Raw genomic sequence first — 26,446 nt, 5'->3', positions numbered from 1 at the left:
CAGGTCAGAGCTAAATGAAATAGAAACACAATCTAATCAATCCCAACATCCCTTCTGGGACAACTATTCTTGGGCTTCCACCAAAGTACCAACGCATTCGAGATGAATTGGACATTAGGATCTCATCAGTTTGATCTCTGCCATCTCATAAAAAAATTGCCACTCTTCAGCTGGCCTCATTAATGTTTAAATCCTTGAGATAAGTTGATTCTTGACACCCTCAACGTCAATAAAAGATAGCGTAATCAATGGTTCTTAATGAAAAGCCATTAGATATCACCATTCACCATAAATGTAGTGATTTCAGATTACTGAAAAGCATTCTTATCTAATCCGAACAGCCATTCCAACAGAAATTGCTAATTCATGAAGTGATTGTCTAAATGACCCATGATAAAGTTTGGGTTAAATAACCCATCATCCAATCATATTGGAAATAAGTGAGTTGGAATTTCTATATTTTATTTATTAATTTATTTACAACTCATTTATCTCAAATGTGATTTAATGATGGGTTATTTAACCCAAACTTTATCATGGGTCATTTAGACAACCTCATTCATGAAACTTGGCTCACTAAAATAACAACAACAAAGAGAGCTGTTCTTAAGTTACTTGACAATCCGTTAGATTGGCACTAGGTAGGCGTGATTCAATAACCACTCTTTTCTTTTTCCCTGGCTCTAGTTTCTATTTGCTAGTTACAAAAATAATCACTTGAAACACAACACCCCTGCCATTTTCTTTACACTTTTCAAACTAATTCTAGAGAACTAGGAGTGCCGCTTCTCAAATCAAAAACAAAAACTTCAAACATATAGGTATAACAAATAGAATTGAATTTATTTTTATCATATGCTGATTATGAAGCATGGCAGATTCTTATGCCTTAGCTTGTAAGCTCAGCTATACCATCATGATCAAATAAGGAAACTGCTCAACTGAAATCTTCCTTCATGGTACTTGAGGGCATGCTACTTCGAATTCGGACTCTCTCTATAAGCATTTGCCTTCCTGACAAATCTTCTTCATAACTAACAACCTGCATGATAAGTATAAAGAACTTGTAATCAGGATAAGGTTATGAAAAAAGTGAAATGACATGCACCCAGTATACTTTGACTTGTCATTTAGTCAACAGTCTGCGCATAAGGTATCTATATCTTGTTCCCATGAGATAGACTAAGTATTTGCTGAACTTAAACGTAACCTGAGAGTCTGTTTGTGTTTCACTAAAGCCATCATATATTCCTGCTCTTCTTCTGTCTTCAGATGCCTCACCCTTGTCATCTTTTCTGAAACTTCTAAGAACATAAGGTCAGTATTGATTTAGACAAAGATGAAAAAGATATGCATGATGCTTCCAGTATTGTTTACATTGTCATCAACATGAATCATTAACTTGCAATTGAAAACAGTTTAAACTTTAAACCTTTTGATCAAGGTACACATTACCGACAAAAAAGAAGTTTTACACACATCTAGTAGACATGTAAAAATTGCTGCTGAAGCTGAAAATTATAATGTGAGATGAAAACAGAAAGATAAATTTTAAACAGAGAACCGAAACAAGCTAACCTGTTTAGCGAGTGTTTAGATAACCCAAAGGTAGTATGAGGATTTGAATTGTCTTCACCAAGGACTGGACAATCAGATGAGTATATCTATTATACTATCAAGGGTCACAACTACCTACCAAAACTATTTAAAATATTATAATATAAAGTACAACTTAATGAAAATGATCACACTTAAGGATACACTTCGTTCACACCCAGTACTCTCTGGAGGCCTCTGATCATGTATCTTTGGGGTAAGAGAAAGAGCGGAGTTAAGCACAAATACTTCAGACAAACTGGAGTAAACAAATTCTATAAAGTATCTCTCTACATACCATATCAATAACAAATCAGCACTTTTACCTTACTTGTCTGCTCTAACAAGTCCTCAATTGCAGAAGCAACATCAGGAACAGCATGAGAAATCTCCCCTGCATCTTTAACCAAATTTTCTTCAGTATTGTTCATGTCATTGACATGAGTACCTGAATTTATAGCAGAAGGCACCTTATCATGCCTAGCCCTTTTGCTAGAAGTACTTGATGCTGTATAATCAGCCCCATGATTCCCAACTTCACAAAATACATTTTTACTCGCTGCACTTCCCAAACTTTGAGACTGACTTGGAAACTGGGAGGGCATGTCACTTATCATTCGAACAGCCTGGGTAGGAAATTGACTCACAGTGCAAACTCCTGCCTCTTGGTCTTGAGCAGTGACTTCCTTGGGTAAAAATTGGTCGATGGCAACAACTCTATTCTGGAAAAAAAAATTGCTATGGATAAGGACTTTTTTCCCATATCAAAAGTATGTAATATCATAAAATGAATGTAGACATGTACTCTTAACAAAATGCCTACGGACAAAGAAATTATTTGAGCTTTCCCTTTACACAACCAGTATAAATATATTACCTGTTTCACACATTCAAATATCCATTCAGATGTAACTGATCGGATCCCCCACTTACAAGCAGCGTCGTACTTGGGCCCATTGGTGAATTTACATAATAAATGGGTGACCTTCTTAGTCAACTTCTCCACAAATTTAGCTCCTAGAACAAAACACAAGTTCCTAAGAAGAATTCTGTCTTTCTCCTCATATTGTGAAACACAAAATCGGAAGCTTTCAAACCCAGGCAACGGAACACAGCAGGGAAGTGGAGAATAAAGAATGTGACTATCAACATCCAGCAAGGATCCATCCTTGAACAAAAACAAGGAAACACAATCACAATTTAGTATGCAAGGGAACATCAAATTTGCAAAGAATCCAACTCACAACAAAAAACAAAAATCATCATGAATACATCATCATCATCATCATAATTAGTGTAACCATAACTACATCAATGATTTACAAATTTTCAGTCACAAATAAAAAAATTTGCTGAGCTTCTCCGAAAAGGGTGCAAGTGTTTGAAATAATTAGTTTCGTACAATCACCATAAAGAAAAAAGATAAATAGCAATAAAATATGAACAACATTCATGAATTTATCTTACAACAGAAGACTAATTATCATGACTAGATTGATGATTTACAATTGATGACAAAAGACAGATGGTCTGATGGGCCTGTAACTTATTTATACCAGAGAAGAAAAAAGAAAAAGGGAAACGAGCTGGTAGGTGTTTGTAAGGGGAGAGGGGAAAATATGTCCAAGTAAAGAAAGTGGATGCGGTGGAGGGAGTGTTAAAGATAGTACATGTGGCCATAGAATCGGAGATGGAACTTATGCAATTTATGAGAGTAAAATGAATAAGGAGGAGGGGGAGGGGGGGGGGGGAGTAGGGGAGGCTAGCATGATTTTGGAGAAGGTTAAGTGGCTTAGGCCAGGGAGGGCAGAATCTGACAAATCAGCTCTAACTATTATTTTTCTTCATAGTATCTCTTTATCATTTAATTCATTCTGCAGTTCTGCTCCATTTCTATAATACTAAGCAGAACTTAGTTTCAGTGAAGGAGAACTTTTTGTTGGGTTTTAAAATAATTTCAGTATGTATCAAGGTAGCAAGTTCTTGAAAAAGAGCCAAAACTATTCAAAAGTAGTCAATAAGCATGAACAGCATTATTGACGAAAAATGGAGAACCATTTCAAAGGATTTTTTTATGTGAGAGTTTTGAATTTATAATGTTTATATTAGAATTTAAAATTTACTTACTTGAGAAATATTTTATTATTTTTAAAGATCCTATATTTAATTAGGTTTCATCTAGGATTTTATATTGGATTAAGACTTATATTTAATTAGGATTGAGCTATGATATTTGATTAGTATTCTAATTTTATCCAAGATTTTTGCTTTGGGTTATAAATAATTTTATTAAATACCCCTTAGGCGATTTAGGTTCTCTACCTAGACTTTCACCCCAATCAAAGGAGTACTCTGCCCTAAAGGAATATCCTAGGTTCATCAATTAGGAGAGTGCCATGCCGTAGAAGACCATTCTTAGTTATTTTTATGCAAATATAAGGAATGAGAAAGAACCCATATATTCAAAATAACACAATAAAAGTCAACGACGGGAATATAAACACTTACTGATAAATCATACAAAAAATGTAAACACTTACTGACAAATCATACAAAAAATGTAGTCTACAAGTTGCAAAGAACAGAGGGAATTTGATAGAAAATAATGAAATTCAATCAAGATATGCCTAGGGGTATGAATAGGCCAGGTCAGGCTTTGCCTAAATAGGTCTACTTAAAAAGTTTATTGTCTAAGTCTGACCTAAGCTTGGCCTATTTTTTTATAGTAGGATCTGACCGGGTAGCCTTAGGCCTTTAAATAGGCCAACAAGCCTATCTGTAAATAGGCCAGCACGCTAAGATATACTAAAGCAAGTCTAGGCCAGCGAACTAATAGGCTAATAGACTAACTAAAATAAGCCTACATGTAAAATAGATCAATAAACCTATATGTAAAAATATTATCATAATATTATTAATTAAGATAATATACATATATAATTCATTATTGATATAGTATATGTCCAAAAAGGCAAGCCTATCATGCTATCAAAGAAAAAGCTCCAAAGTTTCATCACAATCTTAAACTTCAATTTCTGCATTCCGTAGATAGGAAGGAATATAAAATATGGATCACATGACCCAGAGTGCCAAGCTCTTGTAACCATGTATAATTGGATCTAAGTTTCATCAGATTCAATCATTATTTACTTCCTATTACTTGCAAATTTGAGATAACAACTTGAAACAGTTGAGGCAAAGCATGTTTTTCCTTCCTTGTTTATTCAATATATAAATCAAGATCCATAACCAAATGAGCACCTGAAAATGCAGAAGATAAGAATACTGAAAATAACCCCGAAAAAGGAAAATTGCATTTTTGACTAGTCAGGCTTACCTCCAAACAAGATCGTATCCAGTGACTGGAAATATAGCAACCTTCATGATCACCTTTCAACCTGGGTGTTACACCATGACACTCAATAGTATAGTGGACACTCTTTCTTGTTTTCTCACTTATTATCTCTCCTCCCCCTTGACTTATCCATTGAATAACCTCAGCTCTCTGGCAGAAGAGATCAAAACTAAATTAAACATCATTGAACATATATGTGTACCTCTTGCAGTGCAATAGAAAAATATGTTTACATATAGCAATCAAACTGGGACAAAGGTAAACAAATACTACAATGCACATTTTATAGTTAACAGAAAAGGAATATTGACATATCATTATACTCGCGATAAACAAAAACTAATTACTTGACCCAATTTTGAGTAACCTTAGCAAATGCTTGACAATTGCAGAAAAAAATAAACTTTCTTTGAGACAGTGAATATCAGCAATTGAGACTTCTTTTTGTTAATTGAAATCTTGTGTTTGTTTTTCTAATTTTCTTAATCCAACTATCTCAAAACCTTAAGTTGCTAAGGTAATGATGCGTGCATGGTTTTTATATTACATCGCTAACATGCTCTCACACACAAGAACCTCCCAGGCTTAAACTCAGAACAATAAGTAGTCTCCTTTGTCTTGAACTAATAGAGTATAGTGATTAGTGCTCTTGGGTGTAACTGATAACACCCCTAGGTTTTGTTAGTCACTTACAACTGTAAACAGTTAGTTTCATTCAGCTAAGTCTGTTAAGCTCAACTGATTAAGATCACTAAATAATTTTGTAGCTGGACTCCTTTCATCATTAATACAATCAGTTCTACATTTTCTATCTTCTCTCTTGAACTTCTACATGGTACCAAAAGTTTAGTTCTCAGAGCTCATGGCTAACACTGGATCTCCGTCAAGTCCGTCGCCAATAAGAGCGACACCACTATCGCGGGTGATGGTTTCTCTACCCTTATAAGTCCTATTTTGGCCATATCTCTAGTCGATGCGGGACTTCTCAACAGTTAAAGTCAATGAAGAATACCTAGATTACGAGAGGCATGATGCACTTTTTTCTTTCTTGGCTGTAATTTTCAATTTCAAGTCCGACTTTAACAAAGAAGATTTATTGTCGGCATGCTTATCAACTCTGGGATAAGCTGCACCAAGATTCTTAAAGCCTACGTCAATCCTAAAGTTCACCAAATGAATAGTTCAAGTGTATCTTTCCAGATATATTTCTCGAAGTACAACATCCAAGATTCTTTAATCCGGTTCTCCCACTACAATCTTTCAAAGTTCTATTGTATTGATACCTCACATTGCAACTCAATTCTAGTGCACAAGTATGTTATATCCATCTTTATAGTTATAGATATCCAAATAGCTTACCCTTTCTTCAGGAAATAGATTTGAGAAACAAAATGTTTTCCCTCTGAAAACATTTGTTGTCTTCACGTGTAGAACACTAGAGTCGTGTTGCGTCATCTTTTGTACCTTCAATTTATTATCAGGAGGTTGATTTTGCGACATAGTTTTGCCCTTTGCTTTACTTGATGTGAGAGCACTTATACCCATATCTGGTTTCTCTTCTTTGCTTTTCTTTGAACATTCTGGCACTACTACTCTAGATTCCATAATATTCACTACCTGATCAGTCTGCAAGCTTTGATGAAAGCCAGAGCTTTTACCTTGATTAATGGACGTGATCCGTGTTACTGCTCCTTTTGCTGTGCTAGCTGAGTTTAGGAAATCAGAGAACAAATAAAATATCAAGAATTCAATAGAAGCATATTCACAAACTACTTAAGAAAAATCTAATAGATTAACCAAAGCATTCTGCAGCATGAACATGACTAAGAATAGACACAGACCACAAACGTGAACATCATAATAACAGACCTTTGGGAAGAAGTGTATCATTTGCGATGTGTCTCTGAAGAACAGTGACCTCCTTCTTTTCACGGTCACAATCTTCAAGCCATGAGGTTTTAACAACATGAATGACACCCAAAGCAGCAAGGCTCCTTACATCCTTCTTTTCCCTTGAATAACACAAATGCATGTGAAGATCAATCATAAATTATAGATAAGGAATAAGATTTGCCAACATTGATACTGGTAATAATTTAATACAAATTCAAGAAACTCAGAAATTATATGTACCCATAAATTTTCATAATGTCAGAATAAACTTACATTTCAGTAGGATTCCCAACAACTATGTGTGTCAGCTTGTCATTAAAAGACATATATCGGGATCCTCCACCTTTACGCACCATATTAACTAATTTCCGCATTTCAGAAGCTTCAAAACCAACAAGTAATATTCTGCAGTCTGATAAGTACAGGTCATTATCATCAGATTCAGAATCATTCGCAACAGCACCATCAAAGTTCAATTCATTACTGGTATGTAATGGAGGTGCTTCAGGATCTGCCTCTTTAACAAATAAAGGAGCATTTAAAGAAGAGGACATATGTTCTGACTGTTTAGCTTCTAGATCCATAGACTCAGCACCAGAAAAGACTGGCATATTTGAATCCATAGCTCTTGAGGTTGCCACAGATTGTGAGTTCCCAAAATCCCTCTCTTGGCTATGTTGCACTGTGAAGTCCCTAGTTACTTTAAGTGAAGATATAGACCCACTTTGAACAGGGTAAGACTCCTCATTTAGACATGCTGTCCATTCAAAAAATTCAAATAAATAAAAACTGGAGTCAGATAGGTGAGGTTGAGATGAGATGAGATGTAAAGGATAAAAAAAAAAAGAATTTTTAATAGCAGGACTCTGAATAATTGTTTACTGATACAAAACACTGACCTTAAACTCCTCCCTTTCATATTTAATCCTCCAAGGATATGCAACATCACATTGCTCCTCCATTTACAAATATCCAATTGGTCAAAGATATACGCAATATCAAATTTGCTGGTTCTTAACATAAACAATGACGTTAATTATCATCAAGCGACCAACTTTATATTGCTGATGAATGGAGAACCAATGCCATGTTGCACATATCTCTAAAGGACCAAAATGGAATCTGATTCAATTACAAGTTCAGTAGTATAAGCCCAGCCCAATAACTCTTCACGTTATAAGACTTAAACACCATAATAAGACTAATATTCTAAGAAGTGGAGTCCTATTGTTTAGTTCAAAACCTGCAAGGTATTGCAACATAAGTTATTAAAGCATAGATGTTACCTCTTCGAGCAATAGATTGATCGAACCATTTACTAGTCACTATACAGATGTGGCCCCAACGTTTAGCCACCTTATATTTGTCGCCTTCAGGAGCGTAAGAACAGTTAAGAACACCAATATACACCATGTTGAAACCACAATAACAGATCTTTGAGATTAAATACTGAATTACTTAGTCATAGAGGATCTAATGCACAGCAAATAAGGAACATACTTTCGAACTTTTACACAGTTTGTAAGTGAAGTAGGTTATTTAAGTACTAAAGCAATGCAATAGGGGACACTGAGACAAGTAAAATAAAAAATTAACTTATAAAATCTCATATACTGGAACATATCTCCTTAACAGGTTCATGAATACAGCTACTGTGAAACAAGATATGAACTTCAATTTTGCCAACAAGAGTAGAAATAAAAAAGCAATGAGAAAATTGATTGCTGACTGTTCGAAAAAATATATAAATAATGTGTCATTCACTCTGAGCAATTAAGATTAACAAAAAAACAAATAGTTGAATAATAGTATAATACCAAGGACCAAAGCATCAAAGCAGGTAGTGCCATAGTCTTGTCAAAATGAACCTCAGTTCTCACTTGTTTAAACTCAAAATGTCTACAGAATTTGTTAATATGAGGGGAGGTGTGGTTTCAATATAATGATAAGAGAAACACTGGATGCTCTCTAATAGGCAATAGGTCATTCCTTTTGTCAACTGATTATCAATAAGCAGGATACATGTGTAGCATTACAACCTCAAAAAGCAGATACTTTGCTTCGTGCAAAATAAAGAAACTGTTAACGCAGGCTTGAGGCTCTACCAAGAAGCTGATGATCTGACTATAAAAATGACCTGAAAGAAATATTATGAAGACACTTACGCATCTTGACATTTGAAGTAGTAACCAAAAACCAACGATGCATGTTTTCCTCTTTCCAAATTACAGGTATATTTGCATGAAAAACGGGAAAAACATCATTTAATTGGAAATTCAGAAGGATATATTAGAAATCAAATGTGTGCAATTCTTTGTCAGTTCCGCAGAGTATTTTCCACCATTTTGTAAAATAAGCTTTTCCATCTCTTTGCGCTTATCTGCTAAAACTCAAGCAACTTAGCATCCAGCACAGAAGCATTCTATAATGACCAACACTAGCAGCCAGATAAGTTACAACCTGCTGGGATTCCAGTTACACAAATCCTTAACCCGGAGAAAGGAAGGACCTTGTATGACTCTTGAGGAACAACACGATGCTCATCTGAGCATTGCTTTAACCATTCATAAGTAACTATTGGCTTCTTCAGGATATTCAAAGCCCACTGCCACACATAAAGTGATGTAAGCTATTAGGTGAATGCATATGAATAGTTTTATATTATATTTCTAACAAGGAGTAAACATAAGGAAGTGGATTGTTGTTCGATCTAAATGAAGATCTTATCATGTGACATTGCTACCAGTTTTGTCAACTTGAATGACCAACTAATAAATGTCTCTACCAAGTCTCTAAGAGGCCATTGAATTAGCTGCATTTACAATAATTTAAGAGCATAATATTTATATGCTCTGACTAGTTTTAGTTGGAATTTCGATTGTTAGTAAATTTCCTGAACTGATCCATGTAGTTAACTCCACCTAAAGAATAAGTTTTGGTTTTTACTATTGGTGTTGTATTCTTTTATGATCCTTGTCTAATTTTATGGTGTTCATAGAATAAAACAACCTATGAACCAACATAGGCTTCCAATCTGAAAAACAATCAGTTATTATTTGAAGATTCTCAAAAAAGGTTGAAGAACATTAACTTTGAATGTAATTGCTGAAAGAGATTAAAGCATGTATAATACCAAACAGTCCTAAATATAAACATGACAATGAGGGTAAAAAACTTAAAGGTACTTCCTATATTACTAGCCAATAACAGTGCCAATTAACACCAACTATGACCAAGTCCAAGAGGTTCCTCCCATATATCAAAAGCTTTGTTACTCCCTTTAAGAAATTTTAAGCAATAAGATTAGCTTTTTAATTGAATTTAATAGGAGTTCTTTATCTTTGTATGTGATACATTGAGCAATTAGAAAATAATATGTAGCATATGAACCAAATAGGAATTGGAATAAAATACAACATAATAAGACAGAAAGATAATACCAACTTGCCCGTAATAATAACAAAAAAAACATATTTGATAATTAAGAATAAGATGGAAATCTTCATGTACAAACCTTGTACTTTGCAGCTAAAACATTTTTCACAATGATAAAGTTCAAATCCAGTGACGCTTTTGTGTGTAGAATTCCCCCCATTTCAGTCACTAACTCTTCTATCTTAACCTGCAGGGTCACATACATCAAAACAGCCAGGCCGAGCAAAATTAAGAAGGGGGATGAGTGAAGGAATAGGCACCAAGACAAAAAAAAAAAAAACTGAAAACCGATTAGACTTGGGCAAAATCGCAACAAAATTTTAATCAAGATTAGGAGAGCCAAAACTAGGAACGGAACAAACATATCAATATTTTATCCGTTGAATGAAAAACACCAAAAAAAATACTCAAATATGAATGGCACTAAATAATAACTAAATTAGTAACAATATTCAAAATAGGAAGTTGTATGTCTTAAGAAGAGGTTCTTATAACTCTGAATTGAAGCTAAAGTATTTCTTCTAGAAATAAATATTTATTCATCTTTCTCCGGCCTCCTTTTCTTTACACCCTCCAGAAGAGAAAATATGCAACCCAGAGAGAGCCAGCTAGCCCTTCACCACAATGGTGACAAAAAAAGTGAGCCATATAGGGTACTCGTCGACCTTACCGCAGACAACCAAAGAAAAACTCAATATAGAAACACGCAAACATGGACAACAACCACAATACCTTTTCGTCGGCATCAAAGCCAGAGGCAAGTAGTTTGACTCCTTCCATAGCAAGGCAACAAGTGAAGCCCTTTTTAGGCAGTGGCCTTTGTTCTCTAGCACAAGAAAGAACACATCTAGGACCTGCCCCAATAAGAAAAAAAATAAATGAAACAAAAAACTCATGAACAGCACTGATTTCAACTTCCACTATAGAAACCAACACAACAACTAATGCATATATAGAGTATCATTGAATTTTTTATTTTTTATTTTTTGGATCGGCCAAATTTCCCTCCTAGGGGATTTGGTCCCTGGACCTTCCCCTCCCCAACCCATATGTCCCACATCTCTTACCACTCGAGTTATCCTTCGGCAACTAGAGTATCACTAAATGGTTATTAAATTCCAAAACAAAAACCTAACACAAACATTAAGAACCATTTCATTATTTCAACCATCAATCAGATACTCAGATTGTTAAGCCATAGCATCAATTAACATACCTAGCAATTTACAGCCCTTGGATTTAAGATCATCGAACTTCTCCTGCAAACCAAGGAAGAAAAATCACAACAATGATGGTAGAAAACGCGGAAATTGAGAGAGGAATTGAGGAATTTACATGTTTGCTGCAGGAAATGATGTGGTAATCGGAGGCGCCGTTGCGGGAAGGGTCGCAGCAGAGGTGGATTTCGGCACCGTTGTTTTTGACGGCGTCGTGAAGCGCGTCGAAGACTTCCGGCGGCACCAAGTTCCGCGACATGAAGACGTTCGCGCCGTGGAATGGCTTTGGCTTCGACATCTTGCAGCGTGTGAAGCTTTCGCAGTCGCTTCACTTGTTGTTTGAAAAGGGGGAATGAGAGGAATAAAAGAAGAGGAGTGAACTGTGAAGTGAAGAAGTGTCGCGGCGCGTTGTGCTAAAGAGGAAAAAGCGGGAAATTGAGTTTGGATTTAGGAATTAGGATGTGTATCTGCTGGGAAGAAGGCAAGAAGCACAGCTTGTATAGTGTCCAAAATAACTTTAATCATTTTGGTTAATATTACTAGATTACTAGATGTGATTATCGACCGATTTTTTTTTTTTTGTTATGAAAGGAAAATAATTTATCAACCAATTTAATGTCCATGAATGATAACTCAAGTGATAACGGATAAAAGTTAGAGACATAAGGATTGGGTGGGGTGAAGGGTCCCGGTTTCGAACCCGGATGAGAGATTAATTTACTAACATTTTTAACAATTAACATTTGTTTATCTTAAAAAAAATTAATCGATTTAATCTAATTAAAATCGATCAAAGAACTCAGTCAAATAAATAAAAAAAGGGAAATTTTTTAATTAAATTTGACCGGATTTCATATTTGATTTTCAAAATCGAATGAATCCAATTCAAGTTGAACATTTTCAAATATATATATATATATATATATATATATATATATATATAATTTATTGCTTTGGGTTTGATTTTATGTATTTTTGTTCTTAATCTGAGTTTGGGGGTTTGCTTTAGTTTTAGTGGTTGATTTTTTGGGATGTTGCTTTTATTTATGGGGCTTTGTTCTTGCTTTAAGTTAGATGAAGATGGAGAAGTTGATGAAGAGAATAATGATTGTCTCTCGAATAAATTTAAGGAAATATTCAATGAAATTTAGACTAAAACATATTTGGTCAAATACGTCTGTAAACTCTTTTCTTTATTTCATTAGTGTATTTCTAAAATGCTTCATCAATGACTTGGATCATGGATGAAGCATTCCATGACGAACGAAGGCTAGAGCATGAGGTTTTTTTGGGAGGTTGAACTGTCAAGGTTTGTGTTTCCTACAAATGTATTTAATCACATTCTGAGAAGTGTTCTCTTTATCGTTATACACGTAAATCATTTTGGTAAACTAACATATCGTTCACAAACTGAAAAAGTCACTTTCATTGATGTTGATGTTTCGTGTAGAAACCCCAGTTGAGCTTGACAGGGGGGAATATAAGAGCATAACGTTTCTTACAGTTAGTGTAGTCTTTGGACATACACTTATTTGTACGGATTTGGATCCCCTCATGTGTTAATTCTCACACGATCACATCATGTGAAGATATAAACCTTTAATTTTATTTAAAGAAATACATGATTACTACCATAGTTTGTTCCATTCAGTTATTGAATAACTATCACAATTAGTTATTCTATTAGAGTTACCCAAGAGTCAACTCCATATATTAGTGATTGTACTCATTCACATTCATTTCAGGCTTAAATAAGCTTTTGGCCCCTGAAATTGTAAAGAGAATCAAATTGGGTCCCTTAATTTTTTTGCATCAAATGTCATCCCTATAATTTTTTAAAATCAAATTAGGTCCAAAGTGTTTTATTCCGTCAGCTTTTCCACGTTGAATTGTTTTGTTTCATGTCAAATAATGATTAATTTTTTTTATTCCAAGTCATTTCCCAAACCCCTAAACCGAAATTGTAATCATATGCCCTCGTCAATCATCACACAATCAAAGTACAATTGTCATTCATGAAACACCAAACAACCATGTAGGAGGAATAAAAACTGGTGGGAGGCAACACAACTCATAGGGATGAGAGAGATCAAGATAGATAGGTGAGTTTTTTTTTAAATAAAATTAGGGTTTTTTGTGTGTGTCTAGAATAGGAGGAGGAAGAAAAAGAGAAGAACGACGGAACAAAGATGAGGAAGAGGAAGAAGAGCGAAAAAAAATAGAGAAGAACGACAGAATAAAACACAACCACACAATGGAACCCTGATTCATGTTCCTATTTGGACTGATTGTTGTCGCTGCTCACAATTATAGTAAGGACCACCTCGCTCAGTCTTCTTCACTACTGCACGCACATCACTGGTAACAGTGGTGTTCTTCCTCTCCGTCCAAGGACCACCTGACCCAGCCTTCTTCACCGTTGCAAGCACGTCTCTAGTAACAGTGGCGTTCTTCCTTTGCGTCCAAGGACCGTCGCGCCCAACCTTCTTGTCCGACGAGTTCTTCCCGGGATTCTAATTTCTCTTCCATTCATTCTTCACAATATTTGATTTATGGATGTGTGGAATGGAGGATGTGTTTTTTTTATTCTCAAAATTTCACTGTTTAAAGAGAGAGATTGAGAGAAAGGTTGGGACACAGAGGACTTGATGTAGGTGGTTATGGTGGGTTTGATTTTTGAAGGGATAAAAGAGATGCAAGTGGTGGTGGTGATTGTTTGTTTGAATCTAGGGTTTGATGAAGAAGATGAAAGGGAAGAGGATGAAGAGAGAGGAAGGAGGGTTTTGGGAATTAAAAAAAAAATCATTATTTGACAAGGAAAGAAACAAATCAACATGGAAGAGCTGACAGGATTAAATTCATGACACATCAGACTAAAACACACTTCGAATCCAATTTGATTAAAAAAAATTCAAAGGATACAATTTGATTCAAAAAATTTCCAGGGACCCAATTTAATTCCCTTTACAATTTCAGGGACCAAAAACTTATTTAAGCCTTCATTTTATTGAGAATCAGAAATTCCTCCATTCCTATCTCTGAAATTTTCTGTCAAGATTCTCATTCTAATAGCGCAATTACAAAAATGGTGATAATCTGTAGGGTACAATTTGATTCGGGAAGGGGAGGATTGAGAATAAAAATAGGTGAAAAACAAAAAACTGTGATACACAGACCATCATGCTCCTAGTTGATACCAAGTTAGCTCGATTGTTCAAGACCAGGCACAGGGAGGGATGTTGGCTGAAGGTTTGATTTGGAGGGAAGGCCTGCAGACTGCTTTGGAGATCTCTGTCTTTCTTCTCCCTGCAAAGAAGCCAGCTTCTCAGGGCGAAAATGAGTTCCTTCCAACTTATGTTCTTGCTTTTTCTTTACCACCTTCTTCTTTATTAAAACACCATCTGCACCCCTGACAACATCTAAAGAACCGCTTGAATTTCCCTTCGCTTTTACTTGCTTTGGTCCATTCACAGAAGGATTGAGAACCCGAGCAGCTGTAACTGTATTAGAAACTGCCTTGTTCGGTGAAGCAGAATGACTGCCAGATTCTGGAGCTAATCTCTCTAGCACGTTCTGTTGTGAAGAAACTGAACTAGCGCAAACGTTCTCCTCACGTCGAGGTGCCAATAACTTTTTCCTCTTAGTTTTTTCCTGGTCCTGACAATATGAGTAAAACCAATGAGACAGAAATAAATAAAAACATCAAGCAATGAGACAGCCTCAGTTTTCTGAATTTATATTAGCATTCATGTTAGGATACGGATATGGCCAAGCAATGAACACGAAGAAAACTGATTGTTATTCAAGAATAGCAAAGAACAAAAAAACAGTTACTGGTTGTTCCACAGAACCAATACTCTGCCTAGAATATTCACAATCACCCTAAAAGATGAAAATTCTATCTAACTCTTTTATTTATAATACTCTCTCTCTCTCTAATTAACTCTCAAACTAACTATCTAATCTACTAACTAACTATGAGTACCTAACAGATACAGGGAAATATTTAAAGCCCCAGGTGTGTGTAGTTTCCAACATAGCCATGCCACATGGATATTAGCAGGCTAGATGACAAACTCTTTTCATGAAACTAATCTCTTCTAATTTTTTAAACTTTGAACAAGGGAAGACTATTCTCCATGTTTAGAGAGATCTTATAATATTACTTTACCCAAGTCATTATCATTGTAAAGACATACCGTGGGTTTGCTATTAAGTGTTCTGCGCCTCTCTTTAGCCCTGCAAATTGCACGTTTGATACCATGGTTGTCCATGTAACCATTTGGCCATAGTTCTGCTAGCTGAAGAAATGGGACATGCAAGTTAATTATGTTAGATATGAAATGAAAACACAAAATCTTGCACGAATTTTTTTGAGTAAAACAACCAATTGAGAACCTCATTTTTATTGTCTTGAGATAAGGGATGGGAGAGATACTAAATAGCATGATGTGTGATGCTACTTTATATGCAAATAATATCTAATTTTCAAATAAATGATGAGTTACAGAAAATAAAATAGAGAAAAGTTTAGAGGAAGCAGGTCAAGAAATGAAAAACGTAGTTTAGCCTGTGATCCTCTGTAGCATATACTCATAACACAATTCCAGATAAATGTCGAACATGCAGTCCAATAACTCTGCTAAAGCAATATTAAGAGGAAGACTTAAAGAATTTGAACTACCTCAGCATACAACTTTCTGATTTGTGGACCTGAATTTTCATCCAACCCCTGGAACAAATGCAAACAAGATTGATTTAGAACAAGCATTTTCAAACCAAATAGGACCTTCACAAATCACAAGTATTTAAGGCTCGATCTTCAGTACATCAACAAAAAGGTCATAGAGATCACAGATCTTGTCCTCCAATGCAGTGTCCATGCTAAAAAAATTTGTAGTTATTGCTTTTCCATCAGGACCTAATTCTTGATCTCCAGATGCTCCAGCTTGATGCTGTTGCTGACATGCCAGGAAAATAAGTTAATCAAAAGTATGATGATTACGCGAAGTTTGTAATCAAGATACAGTGCAAATAGTAGAAGACATAGAAAGAAGACATGACTCATTGTCATTATTACGGGGACTAAGGAAATCCCTCCTAAAGGTAAAATGATCCATAATCAAGCATGCCAAAATTTGGAAATTGCATTGAATTCATCAAGAGAAGCATCCGGAAGAAAAATAAATTTGGTGTGGATTATAATATTTCTTTTTGAAGAGGAGGTGCGACAGGGCATAAAAAAAGAGTAACAATGAGCCAGATAAGATAAACAAGATGGAATACTGAATGGGCATAAACATAACCCATCGAAGCTACTTTATCAATATTTGATATATGGAATGAAATAGCAAGGGCAACTATAATATACCTTAGATTCCATAGTTGGGGCCTGGATCTTAATCATTTCAACAACTTCCTTCTTTATCCGTTGAAACCCTTCATCTTTCTCCTGCTTTGCAGACATACCCGTACTGATCATAATTTTTAAGTTTCTCTGTAGCAGAAAGACATTGCATGAAAAAATTAGTAGTTTCAAGCAGTAAGGAAAATTAAACATGCCTATACCACAATGAATATAAACGAAGAGAAGATGTATAAATGAAGAGAAAGATGATGTGTGGGACATTGAGTTGGGTTGGATTGTAGAATGGGTTTAAAATTTGAGCTTGTTTGATTTTTACATAAATTTTGAATTGCAATTATTGGGATATCTCTAGAAAATTAGAATCCCACTCGGTAAAATTGATTTCAGTCTTGAAAGTTGCGATTCTTATGAAAAATCACCATGCCCGCTACTTGAATCAATTATATTCAGAAAGCAACAAAACCTTATCCTAATATCAATTGGATGGAAAAATAAAGGTGAAACCTGAAAAACTGTACAAACATGATCAGTATTAATCAATTGTCGAAGACCAACCGACTCTAGAGACTCCAAAAATTAAAACAAACAGGTCCTTCATTCGTCAAGAGAAAACAATTTTATTAAAAAAAGCATTGACAGACAATCACTTAGATATAAGATTTAATAGATCCATTAGTTAGTTTTTTGATAGACAAGTCAGAATGATACAGAAAATAAGGGCTGTGTTTTAGGTTTGGTGCATTAAGTATATAACAAAACAGGACAAAAAGCAAAATGGCACATTCTGGTTCCATTGAAGAAAGAAACTAATGAGAACAGAAAAACAAAAGCTGTTCTCATTTGTTCTATCTGCATGCCAGATGCTACCAGAGTCATGTCACATCGATGTACACAAACAGAAGGGAAAATAAAAAACAAGAAAAAAAATGGACCTTTCAGAAGTACGCAAGTCACTCAAACCACAATGTGTAGGTTAGCAATTCATTTAAAGCATAATATACGGAATGATTAAATCCTATCCTAATCATTAAACAAACACTAAATTGCACAAAAGTTCACACTGGTGAACAGCATGACAGGTGGTTTGAGAGATAGTTTACAGCATGTTTGGAAACATCATGGTTTCCCACTTCAAACAAGAATCGATTCTGATATAGGTATAAAATGAGAAGCAACTCCTTGGAACTTCTGCCTTGGAGAATCGATTCTACTATATGTAATGAAAATCCAAACATGCTATTAGTCTCAAATTAAAATTACTATAGACTTCAAAAACCAATAGTATTAGAAAGGCAGCCTAGTACTATATAGCTCCTCCCACTATGCATTGGGTCCAAGAAAAAGTCAAACTCATTATGTTGTCTTAAAAACTGTAGCAATGAAATAATTACATCAACATTGAAAAAACAAATGCTTTCAGCACACCAATACCAGTCCAAGCTATATATGAAAACTAAAATAAGGGGAGGGATTATTGTAGTTGGAAACTAAAACAGGTGATCATGGGTTAATATTTAACAATTAACAGGCTGAAATACCTTTAGTGTTCTGAGCTGCATTAGGTGCCCAAGAATACTCATAAGACGGTTAATTAACTCCTTTGATACTTTACCTTGGCTTGCCTGCTGCAACAAAGAGCATACAGATAATAGTACAATGTCCAAAGACCTCAAGAAAATAAAATTGTTATATGTCTAGAAGCATAACACATCAGGAAAGCAAAAACTTTCAGTACCGCTAATCTAGCAACTTTAGCAAGTTTTAGCTTTATCTCTCTAGGCAATCTTCGTTTGATAGCCTGCGATGTGGCATCAACCTCTTGGTTTTCTGTAGTTGGCGGTCTGGCTGTAATAATAATATTAAAAACAACTCTTCAGCATTAGCAACGAGCTTCCAATACTGCCTACATATAAGAAACTTCAAAAAAAAAAAAAAATCTGAACTTACATTCTGCAACCATCTTTTCTAACTCTCGAATTGCTTTCTCGAGCATCGTAACCTTTGGCCTAACAGCAGAACCATCTTTCTTGAGTATGTTTTCAGATTTCTGCACAAGATTCAATTAAACAAATTAATAATAAAGTATATGTTACACTCACAACATCCCACTGTCACAACTTTTACCAGCAGTAGTCACAGTAATTAGAGATGTTATCTCACCAAGTATACTTCGCAAGATAGTACAGGTGACAAAATCTCTCTGTATATCACTCTTAAAGATAAATGCATACCCTACCCCTTAAATTAAGTAGCAATAATTTTGAACGAAAAAAGGATGTCCTATGACAGCCAAGATAACAAGTCAAGGAAGTAGACTCACAGGTGTTAGCATAGCAGATTTTCCCTCAGACAAGTTGAGATCTGGTAGTTCACGGATGCCATTTTTGTCCTTTGAACATGGGGTTCTTGCAAGTTGGGATTCTGCTGTATTTTCTGAATTATCAACACTTGGGGTTCTTGCACGTTGGGATTTGGCACTTGTGTTTTTAGATTGATGTACTCCTATCTTTTTATCAACAACTTTTGCTTCTGCCACAGAAGGATCTGATTTTGGTCTAGTATCAGCCATTTTCGTTTTTGAACTAATTCCAGAGACGTCCAATTGATTCTGAAATTTTAAGTCTTCACCATGTTCACCCGGTACAGCTAAATCCTGTGAGCAATTTAAAGATTTTTTCACAGGTAATGGTCCAGCCTTTCTAGCAGCTGTCTTGCCCACTTTTACACACTTATTTGAAACATGACCATCAATATTTTCACCAAGATCCTTTGACATATCTTTTCGGCGCCTTTTCTTTACTTGCTGAGTAGGTAATGGTGGAGGTTCATTTCTTGCACTATAGAAGAAAATAGAAATCAATAAGAATAATAAAAAATTCGTAAGAATCATTAATCTAGTCTAATTTTTCCTAGATCCAGAGATGGCGTAAACAGGTGTAAGAGGGGAAAATATTTAACCATAAGCCAGAAAATTTATGTTAAATATTGCCAGAAACAAGAAGGAACTCCACTGCATTAGATACTAATAAAGACTCAGGTTATTTGAAAACCCGCCACAAATAAATTACAACTGATGAATGCGTTGAACTAACTAATGAATTTAAAAGTAAATACAATAAAATACAAGTTACATTAGACCAACCATCAGCAATCGAAAAGAAAAAAAAAGAAATTATAATATAAACTTGACTAGTGCATACTTCTTTGCTTATAAAAGAAGAATTTGATTAAAAGTAAATTGCATACAAAAAGGGAAAACAATAAACATAAACAAGCTTAAAAAAGGCAATAGGAAATTCTGATAACAAATATAATGTTTGGGCGGTCTTAAATGATGCTAGTCTTTGATAAATTCAAATATGAACGTAAGAGAACTATTCAATGAGCGTGGAGACACCAACTTTGCATTAAATTCGTTTAATCTATACACGTTAATGAGCAGCTCATAGGAGCACAGATTATTTCCCTTGTAGGCAGGAGATCAAACAAAATTAGTAACAAATGATAATAATATAGAAAGAAAATAATTAAAACAAATCAAAAGGGCAAAGCTCCTTTAGCAACTTAGACATCCCAATTAACATACCAGGCTAACAGCATCAATTTGGACCCTAAATTTAAAATTGCAAGGAGATAATGTTTATCTAAGGATGCACTAAATATTTATGAAAATACTCCAACGATTTAAAAGAACCACTCAAAGTTGAAGGTTCACTCAAGGTTCCATAAGTAAGCTCAGTTTCTAGTCATGCATTTACCAAAATTCATCCATCAATTACACCTTGCTTCCTCAAGAGCTAGTACTTCAAAGTCTTCTAGGATTTGTTTAAATTTTAATGATAAGAAACAGTTAAATCTACCTTCTGTCCTAGCATATTCATAAAAACAAAAGGCATGGAGTTTTAACCCCCTTCTATATGAAGGTTAAATGGTACTTAATAAGTAAAAGTTTTCAACATTCAAATCATAGACATAAAAAGTTCCACACATTAATTATAGTATTAAGGCTACTAGCTGTAGTCACAACTCACATATTCAAACAATGACCATGAATGATAAGTAATCTCATTTCATGTAACACTAAAAACTACACATGAATAAGCATTAATCACCCATTGTTGCATTATGGTTCCTTTGAACTCAGCACTTCACCCATCAAGCAAAAAAGAAGAAAAGAATTCCAAGGTTCAATAAATTAAGGTTTATACTTTATAATGAAAATAGTTAGAAAATACTAAACATAAATATTCAAACAAAACAACACTCACATGCGTTCCAGTGCCCCCCTGTTTACAAAGAAACCATCATGTTTAATTGCAGAATTATCAACCGCAAAATATTCATCCTGCAGAAAGGACAATTAAACAACATTAAAAAATAATATACAATGGAAAATGTCCATAGTATAACAATAATATCCCTATCGGCAAAAAAGGGTCAAAAGAGATTAAATGCAAAACAAAATGCAAATACACTAACCAGCTCAGCATCATCAATGAAAGAGTCTTCTGTATCATACTGATCATCATCAGGAAGTAGATCCTCCTCATCACTACTATCCTTACCCTGGAAAAGATTCAGTATCACATTATTCCAAATCTGAAAGCTTTCATGAAAATTTTAATATAATACTTAAAATACACGTATATTATATATAACGTGAATTAATAGTAGAAACTACAGATCACTTAGTACAATCTCAGTAACCCTCATACCGTGTAAAGGCGTTCAATCTTCTCTATAACAGCACTGAAACGGTGTGTTTGAGGAGCATCTTCTTCTTTAGTCTCAGTAGGTTGTCCCTAAAAAATGATGAGGGTTATGAAAATAGTGAAGCACAAAACCAATACAATTTCAAGAAGACGATATGTTGAAACACAAATACCAAGAAAGGCATATTCCTTATTAAAAGCATACATAGACTAAAAAACAGAGAAGTGGGGCCTGAGTAGCAGAACAAAGTTAAAAAAAAAAAGAGCTGCAAGCTGTGACAGAGGGCTGCAAATGGAGAGTGGGCTGCTGACTGGGAAGAAAGTGCATGGTTGAGATCAAGTAGCAGGTGAGGTCGTTGACGAATGGGGATATCAGAAAATGCTGGTAATGGCCAGAAATACCGCTGACAATCAGTGGGCTCAAGCTTGGGAGGGGCCAGAGGACAAGATGAACAGACACTTGCTTCAAACATGAATAATGGGTGAAAATGAATGGAGGACTTCCAATTTACTAATGGCAAATATATAAGGAAAAGTATGAAAAACAAATTGGAAAAATTAGAGAGGGGGGGGAGGAGGGGTAAAATGGGGTTTTACCCTCCATGATCTAATAGTGGTGCATGCGTCTAAAAATGGACACGATTTTGTCCATGAAACACGGTGCAATAATCATAATGTACAAAAGATCCGGTGCTCCGCGACCTGTGTTTTGTAGTGGCCACCACCGGTGACATTCAGAAACACCACTATTGTACCACTATAGCATGCAATTAATAACTCGGCCATGTGCTATATACTAATCTTAATAGAAAATTCAGCTAATAAATTTTCAACATACCAGAATGTGTATTGGAAGGTATAACTGTAGAAGAAAAGAACAATAACTAAAGTATCAAGCAGATAAAAATCCTATAGATAACTGATTCATTATTATGCCAACATAATTGTCTTAGCCCGATGAGAAAAGCTCATGACATCACTTGTGAAACCGGTCTGCCTAACTAAAATCATCAAGAGTGTCATGATAAACATTAGCCCCTATTACTCCATATGAAGTTCCATCAAGTCCACCAAATTTAAAAGAGGAACACATGGTAATTCAAATAGGCACAACACAACTATTCAAGCTAATAATATTTAAGTCAACTAAAATAGGAGAGCTTTGAGCAGCAATTCGAGCTTGCGACAAAACGCTTTCAAACAAGAGTTACGCTAAATGGCACAAAGTTGGGAGACACGAATTTTCATGAACTCAAAGTTTGAAAGGGTGATTTGATTCCTAGACCTAAAAAAGGGGAGGAAAATTAGCAAAACAGCTCAACCAGGACCACGCAAAACTCACTACGTTTTCTTTACCACAATTCATCTCATCACAAGAAGCATTTCCTTCTAATAATTTCATGTATGATCAACACTATAGAGCACGAAAGGTTTTCTACTTCCGCTACAAAACAACACGGCATCCACTTGTGCCGCTTTTCAGTTAACAAATGCCAATTTCATTCTTAAAGACAAACCTAAGTGCCCATTTAGTTTAAATTTTTTTAAACCCTAAACTGAAAAATCACTGTTCCAGTTCACTACTTTCCAAACCACCCTTATATCTCTATCCCTAAAACAAACAAAACTAATCATTCAACAGAAGCCATGTCAGGCCAATTGTGCAGAGTCCCATTATCCTGACCCAAAATTCCATGCCATAAAACACAATCATTCAACAGTCACCACAGCTCACTAAACAACCAATTTCAATGTTCAACAATAAGACGCTAATCACAATGTACAGAGAAATTCACAGAAAAGAAAAAAGCGAGGCTCACCGGAGCGATTCTGGACTCGAGAGCATTGGAACGTTGATCGGATCCTTGGTTAACATTATGGGAGTCCTTCACCAGCTTCTTCCACGACACTATGGTGGTCTCATCAGGCCGGAGTTCCACACCGAACAATTGCCGGTCGCCCTTCTTCACGAACGACGACAGACCCCTGAACGAAGAAGACCAATCACCGCCGCCGTCTGCGGCGGCGAGAGTAGGAGGAGGAGGAGGAGGAGCGTTGTCCTCCAGCATCGGAGCGTTGTCCTCCGTCATCGGAGCGGTTACTGATTGCGAGTTTCTCGGGCGCCGTTTCAGGAATTAGGGTACGAGAATCATGGAGGAAAATCAAACTGGATTTTATAGCCCTAAGATGGAGACGAAGAAGGAAGAAGAAGCAGAATTGGAAATATTGCGCGGGATTCAAAAAATGAGATAGGAGAATTATTGTGGGAAAAATAAAAAATAAAAAGAGAAACGAGTAACGAGGGTTTTAAGTTTTAACTGCAATTTTCGTAAAAATTTTCCTGCTCTTTCTTTTCCGGGAAAATGAATGAGGGAGGGAAAAGGGATTGATGAGGTATTAGAATGGGCCGGATCCTACAGATTGATCCTATGGTTTTAGACTTTGGACAAAGTCTTGTATAAATAATAGACGTGAAAATAAACATACACAAAATTTGCGGCATTTCAAACTGCCGTACAAAACAAAATTATGTGTGTCAGTTGGATGTCAATTATAATCGAGTTTAGCCAACGTGACCTTAAAATTTCAGAACTGCTATATGGCACGAGTAACCAATGCAACGATGAGGCGAGCTTATGCGCGTGGATGAGTGTTGAAACCCACTTTTTGGACCTTCTCCTTTCTCTTCTTTCGATCCTTACTTTCCTCTACAACTTTTGTTGTGTGCTGAAACAAACTCATCTTGAGGTTGCTCTGTTTTTCACATCTAACCTCTAAGTTGTGCCATCTACCCATGTGAACAAAACCTTCAAGCCCGTAGCCCCAGCCCCATCACACCAACCATTAAACCCCTGCTCTGCCGTAGGGACAACCTTCAACCACTGCGTTCTTCACCTTCTTAGTCCAAATCTGACCCACTCGCGCTGTTGTAACCTACGCCACGGTCAACCATTGCACTACCGTGATACCCACCAAAAGCTAGCCATCGTCGATCCCATAACGTTGTTGTTGAACCATTCTCCCACATGTCGAAACCCCAGCTCCGCATTATACCATTCCTTGCACCGCGTTAAGAGCCATTGCGCGACCCGACTGCCACTTTAAGTTATGGAGAAAAAGGAAGAAGAATAATATAGGAGGAGAATGATCCTAGAAGAAATTTACAAGGACTAAAATTAACAAAATTAATACATGTATGGCGGAACACTAATAGATTAATTCCAACGCCCACTTTTATCACAATTTTTAACCGCTACATAGCGAAGAGTAGAGAATTTTTTTAACTTTTTGATTTGTGGCGGTAAAAAATTACCATAAAAGTTCTGTTGAGGAGTGGTTTATACTGTTTGATGATTTACATTCTTTTTGGCACATTTTTACTTCTTCTTTCTCCGATGGTTGTCATGTCACTGCTCTTTGCCGCCGGTGATTCAAGGTTGTAATTGGTTTGGACAAAACACTAATTTCTGAACCTTTCAAATCAGAGCCTCCACTCCCGGAATCACCGAAATGCATGTGCTTGTTCAAACGATGACAATGACCCAATCTTGGTCTTCCTGCAGTTTGATGTGCACGACCTTTGACCGAGACGAAATTCTGATCATCTTTTATGTTTGGGACACATCAATGTATATTTTTCCCATCCCTTTGCCATTTTAAGACTTCACGCCAAATGCTTCATCTTTTATTAATTTAGAAGATTAATTTTAGATTGATTTGATGGTTGATCCCTTTACCCGTTAGCAAGACTTTCTCTAATGCTTCATTACATGTTCAAATGATGTGCTAGTATTTTTTTTTTTTTTTTTTTGAACAGCAAATGATGTGCTAGTAGATTGCTTGTAAATGTAGGATTTGTAATTATTTGAAATAGGTTTGTAACTTGAAAAAAATGAGAAAAATAGTTAGCTAAAAAATTAGCTATAAATTAACTATTCTCCTAGAAAATTCACAAAATTTGGTGGCAGCGTGTACATCCACCCCATGAACAGGCGGTCGGTTTGGTGGTGGACATTGGAAAGACTCCATTATCAAATTTTATGGGTGTTTATAAAATTTTGCAAAAATACTATTAGAAATGATGTTTTATAGGAATCTCGTTACCGACAAAAAAATCTCAGGTAAAATGATAAATATGTTTGGTTTCTATATATTATTCCTAAGAATGTTTTTGAAAATTATTTAATTGAAAAATATAAAAATAGAAAATATGTTTTGGAAGAAAGGGTTAGTAGGAAATAACTTTCATTCCAATGGAAATGTTATAAGATTTCCCTTCTTTGAGATGATCATAATAAAATTTGCAAAGTTAATTATGTGTAATTTACATATCCTTCATACCCGGGAATAAAAATTATAAACTTGTATCAAACATAAGAATGTTACATTCCCAGCCGCACATATTTTCGAGAATGTTTAGAGATACCTCTCTAACAAACGTCGTCTGGGAAAGTTTTCATCACAACTCTGCTACAATATTTTTTGAAATATTATATTATTTTTGGGTTCTATCACCTCTTGTACTAGTTAATTTATTTTGGCTTAAAATTTTACGTGTCCTCTAAAGGAGATTTGTGAGTTTGTCGTCTAGGGTCCACCATCAGTTCGGGTGTTGTATTGCAGTTTATGCACTGCTTGTAACTAAAAGAAATAAGGTTTATAGCATGAAAAACCTACATAAAAAATATTTGTCCGAAAATTAGCTACCAAATGATTACAAATTTGCTATTTTTGTGCTAATGAACAACAATTTGAGAGCAATATGTTTACCTCTAGCACACAAATAGGTGTGTACGGGCTAGACACTTCAAAAATTATACATTCATACCTCAAATATTCACCATAAACTTAGATAGAGAAAAAAAAGAAG

At 35.4% G+C, this 26,446-nt stretch overlaps 2 protein-coding genes across 9 annotated transcripts; both read right to left on the bottom strand.

The window, feature by feature from the left end:
- Positions 1-558: 558 nt before the first annotated feature.
- On the bottom strand, positions 559-12,051 carry LOC130734326 (uncharacterized). 6 transcript variants are annotated; one of them, XM_057586685.1, is made up of 17 exons: positions 11,615-12,042; positions 11,496-11,538; positions 11,012-11,133; positions 10,359-10,466; positions 9,305-9,449; positions 9,133-9,224; positions 8,131-8,224; positions 7,118-7,601; positions 6,821-6,963; positions 6,311-6,657; positions 4,934-5,101; positions 2,474-2,764; positions 1,923-2,318; positions 1,762-1,806; positions 1,579-1,664; positions 1,211-1,301; positions 559-1,042 (listed from the first exon to the last, which is right to left on the bottom strand). In XM_057586685.1, the coding sequence occupies exons 1-17, from the start codon at positions 11,792-11,794 to the stop codon at positions 938-940; spliced, it is 2,940 nt and encodes a 979-aa protein (XP_057442668.1). In that variant the 5' UTR covers positions 11,795-12,042; the 3' UTR covers positions 559-937. The 6 variants fall into 6 exon arrangements, 4 of the variants coding, with proteins under 4 accessions (XP_057442668.1, XP_057442667.1, XP_057442669.1 ...); XM_057586684.1 differs by having other exon boundaries at positions 1,211-1,304; positions 11,615-12,041; XM_057586686.1 differs by having other exon boundaries at positions 1,211-1,295; positions 11,615-12,033.
- A 2,319-nt stretch (positions 12,052-14,370) lies between these two features.
- Positions 14,371-23,974, bottom strand: LOC130734325 (ubinuclein-1-like). 3 transcript variants are annotated; one of them, XM_057586682.1, is made up of 13 exons: positions 23,397-23,974; positions 21,580-21,666; positions 21,344-21,430; positions 21,133-21,209; positions 19,185-19,701; positions 18,812-18,911; positions 18,600-18,709; positions 18,403-18,486; positions 16,868-16,993; positions 16,326-16,457; positions 16,181-16,228; positions 15,696-15,797; positions 14,371-15,153 (listed from the first exon to the last, which is right to left on the bottom strand). In XM_057586682.1, the coding sequence occupies exons 1-13, from the start codon at positions 23,664-23,666 to the stop codon at positions 14,698-14,700; spliced, it is 2,196 nt and encodes a 731-aa protein (XP_057442665.1). In that variant the 5' UTR covers positions 23,667-23,974; the 3' UTR covers positions 14,371-14,697. The 3 variants fall into 3 exon arrangements, with proteins under 3 accessions (XP_057442665.1, XP_057442666.1, XP_057442664.1); XM_057586683.1 differs by having other exon boundaries at positions 16,326-16,451; positions 18,403-18,489; positions 23,397-23,973; XM_057586681.1 differs by having other exon boundaries at positions 18,403-18,489; positions 23,397-23,972.
- Positions 23,975-26,446: the final 2,472 nt, after the last annotated feature.

Source organism: Lotus japonicus, chromosome 1 (assembly GCF_012489685.1).
Source record: "Lotus japonicus ecotype B-129 chromosome 1, LjGifu_v1.2".
NCBI classification, from domain to species: Eukaryota; Viridiplantae; Streptophyta; class Magnoliopsida; order Fabales; family Fabaceae; genus Lotus; species Lotus japonicus.
The sequence above is the reverse complement of the archived record's forward strand: the minus strand, read 5'-3'. Positions and strand labels throughout refer to the sequence as shown.

Excerpts from the sequence above, each read along its gene's own strand:
- LOC130734325 (XM_057586681.1), bottom strand. The coding sequence starts at position 23,666 with ATGACGGAGGACAACGCTCCGATGCTGGAGGACAACGCTCCTCCTCCT. Across the intron at positions 18,912-19,184 it reads AATCTGCTATGCTAACACCT|AAATCTGAAAACATACTCAA; the intron begins GTGAGTCTACTT and ends AATCTTGTGCAG. Across the intron at positions 16,994-18,402 it reads TGCAGCTCAGAACACTAAAG|AGAAACTTAAAAATTATGAT; the intron begins GTATTTCAGCCT and ends TTTCTGCTACAG.
- LOC130734326 (XM_057586684.1), bottom strand. The coding sequence starts at position 11,794 with ATGTCGAAGCCAAAGCCATTCCACGGCGCGAACGTCTTCATGTCGCGG. Across the intron at positions 2,765-4,933 it reads GGATACGATCTTGTTTGGAG|GATGGATCCTTGCTGGATGT; the intron begins GTAAGCCTGACT and ends TTTTTGTTCAAG. Across the intron at positions 1,043-1,210 it reads AAACACAAACAGACTCTCAG|GTTGTTAGTTATGAAGAAGA; the intron begins GTTACGTTTAAG and ends CTTATCATGCAG.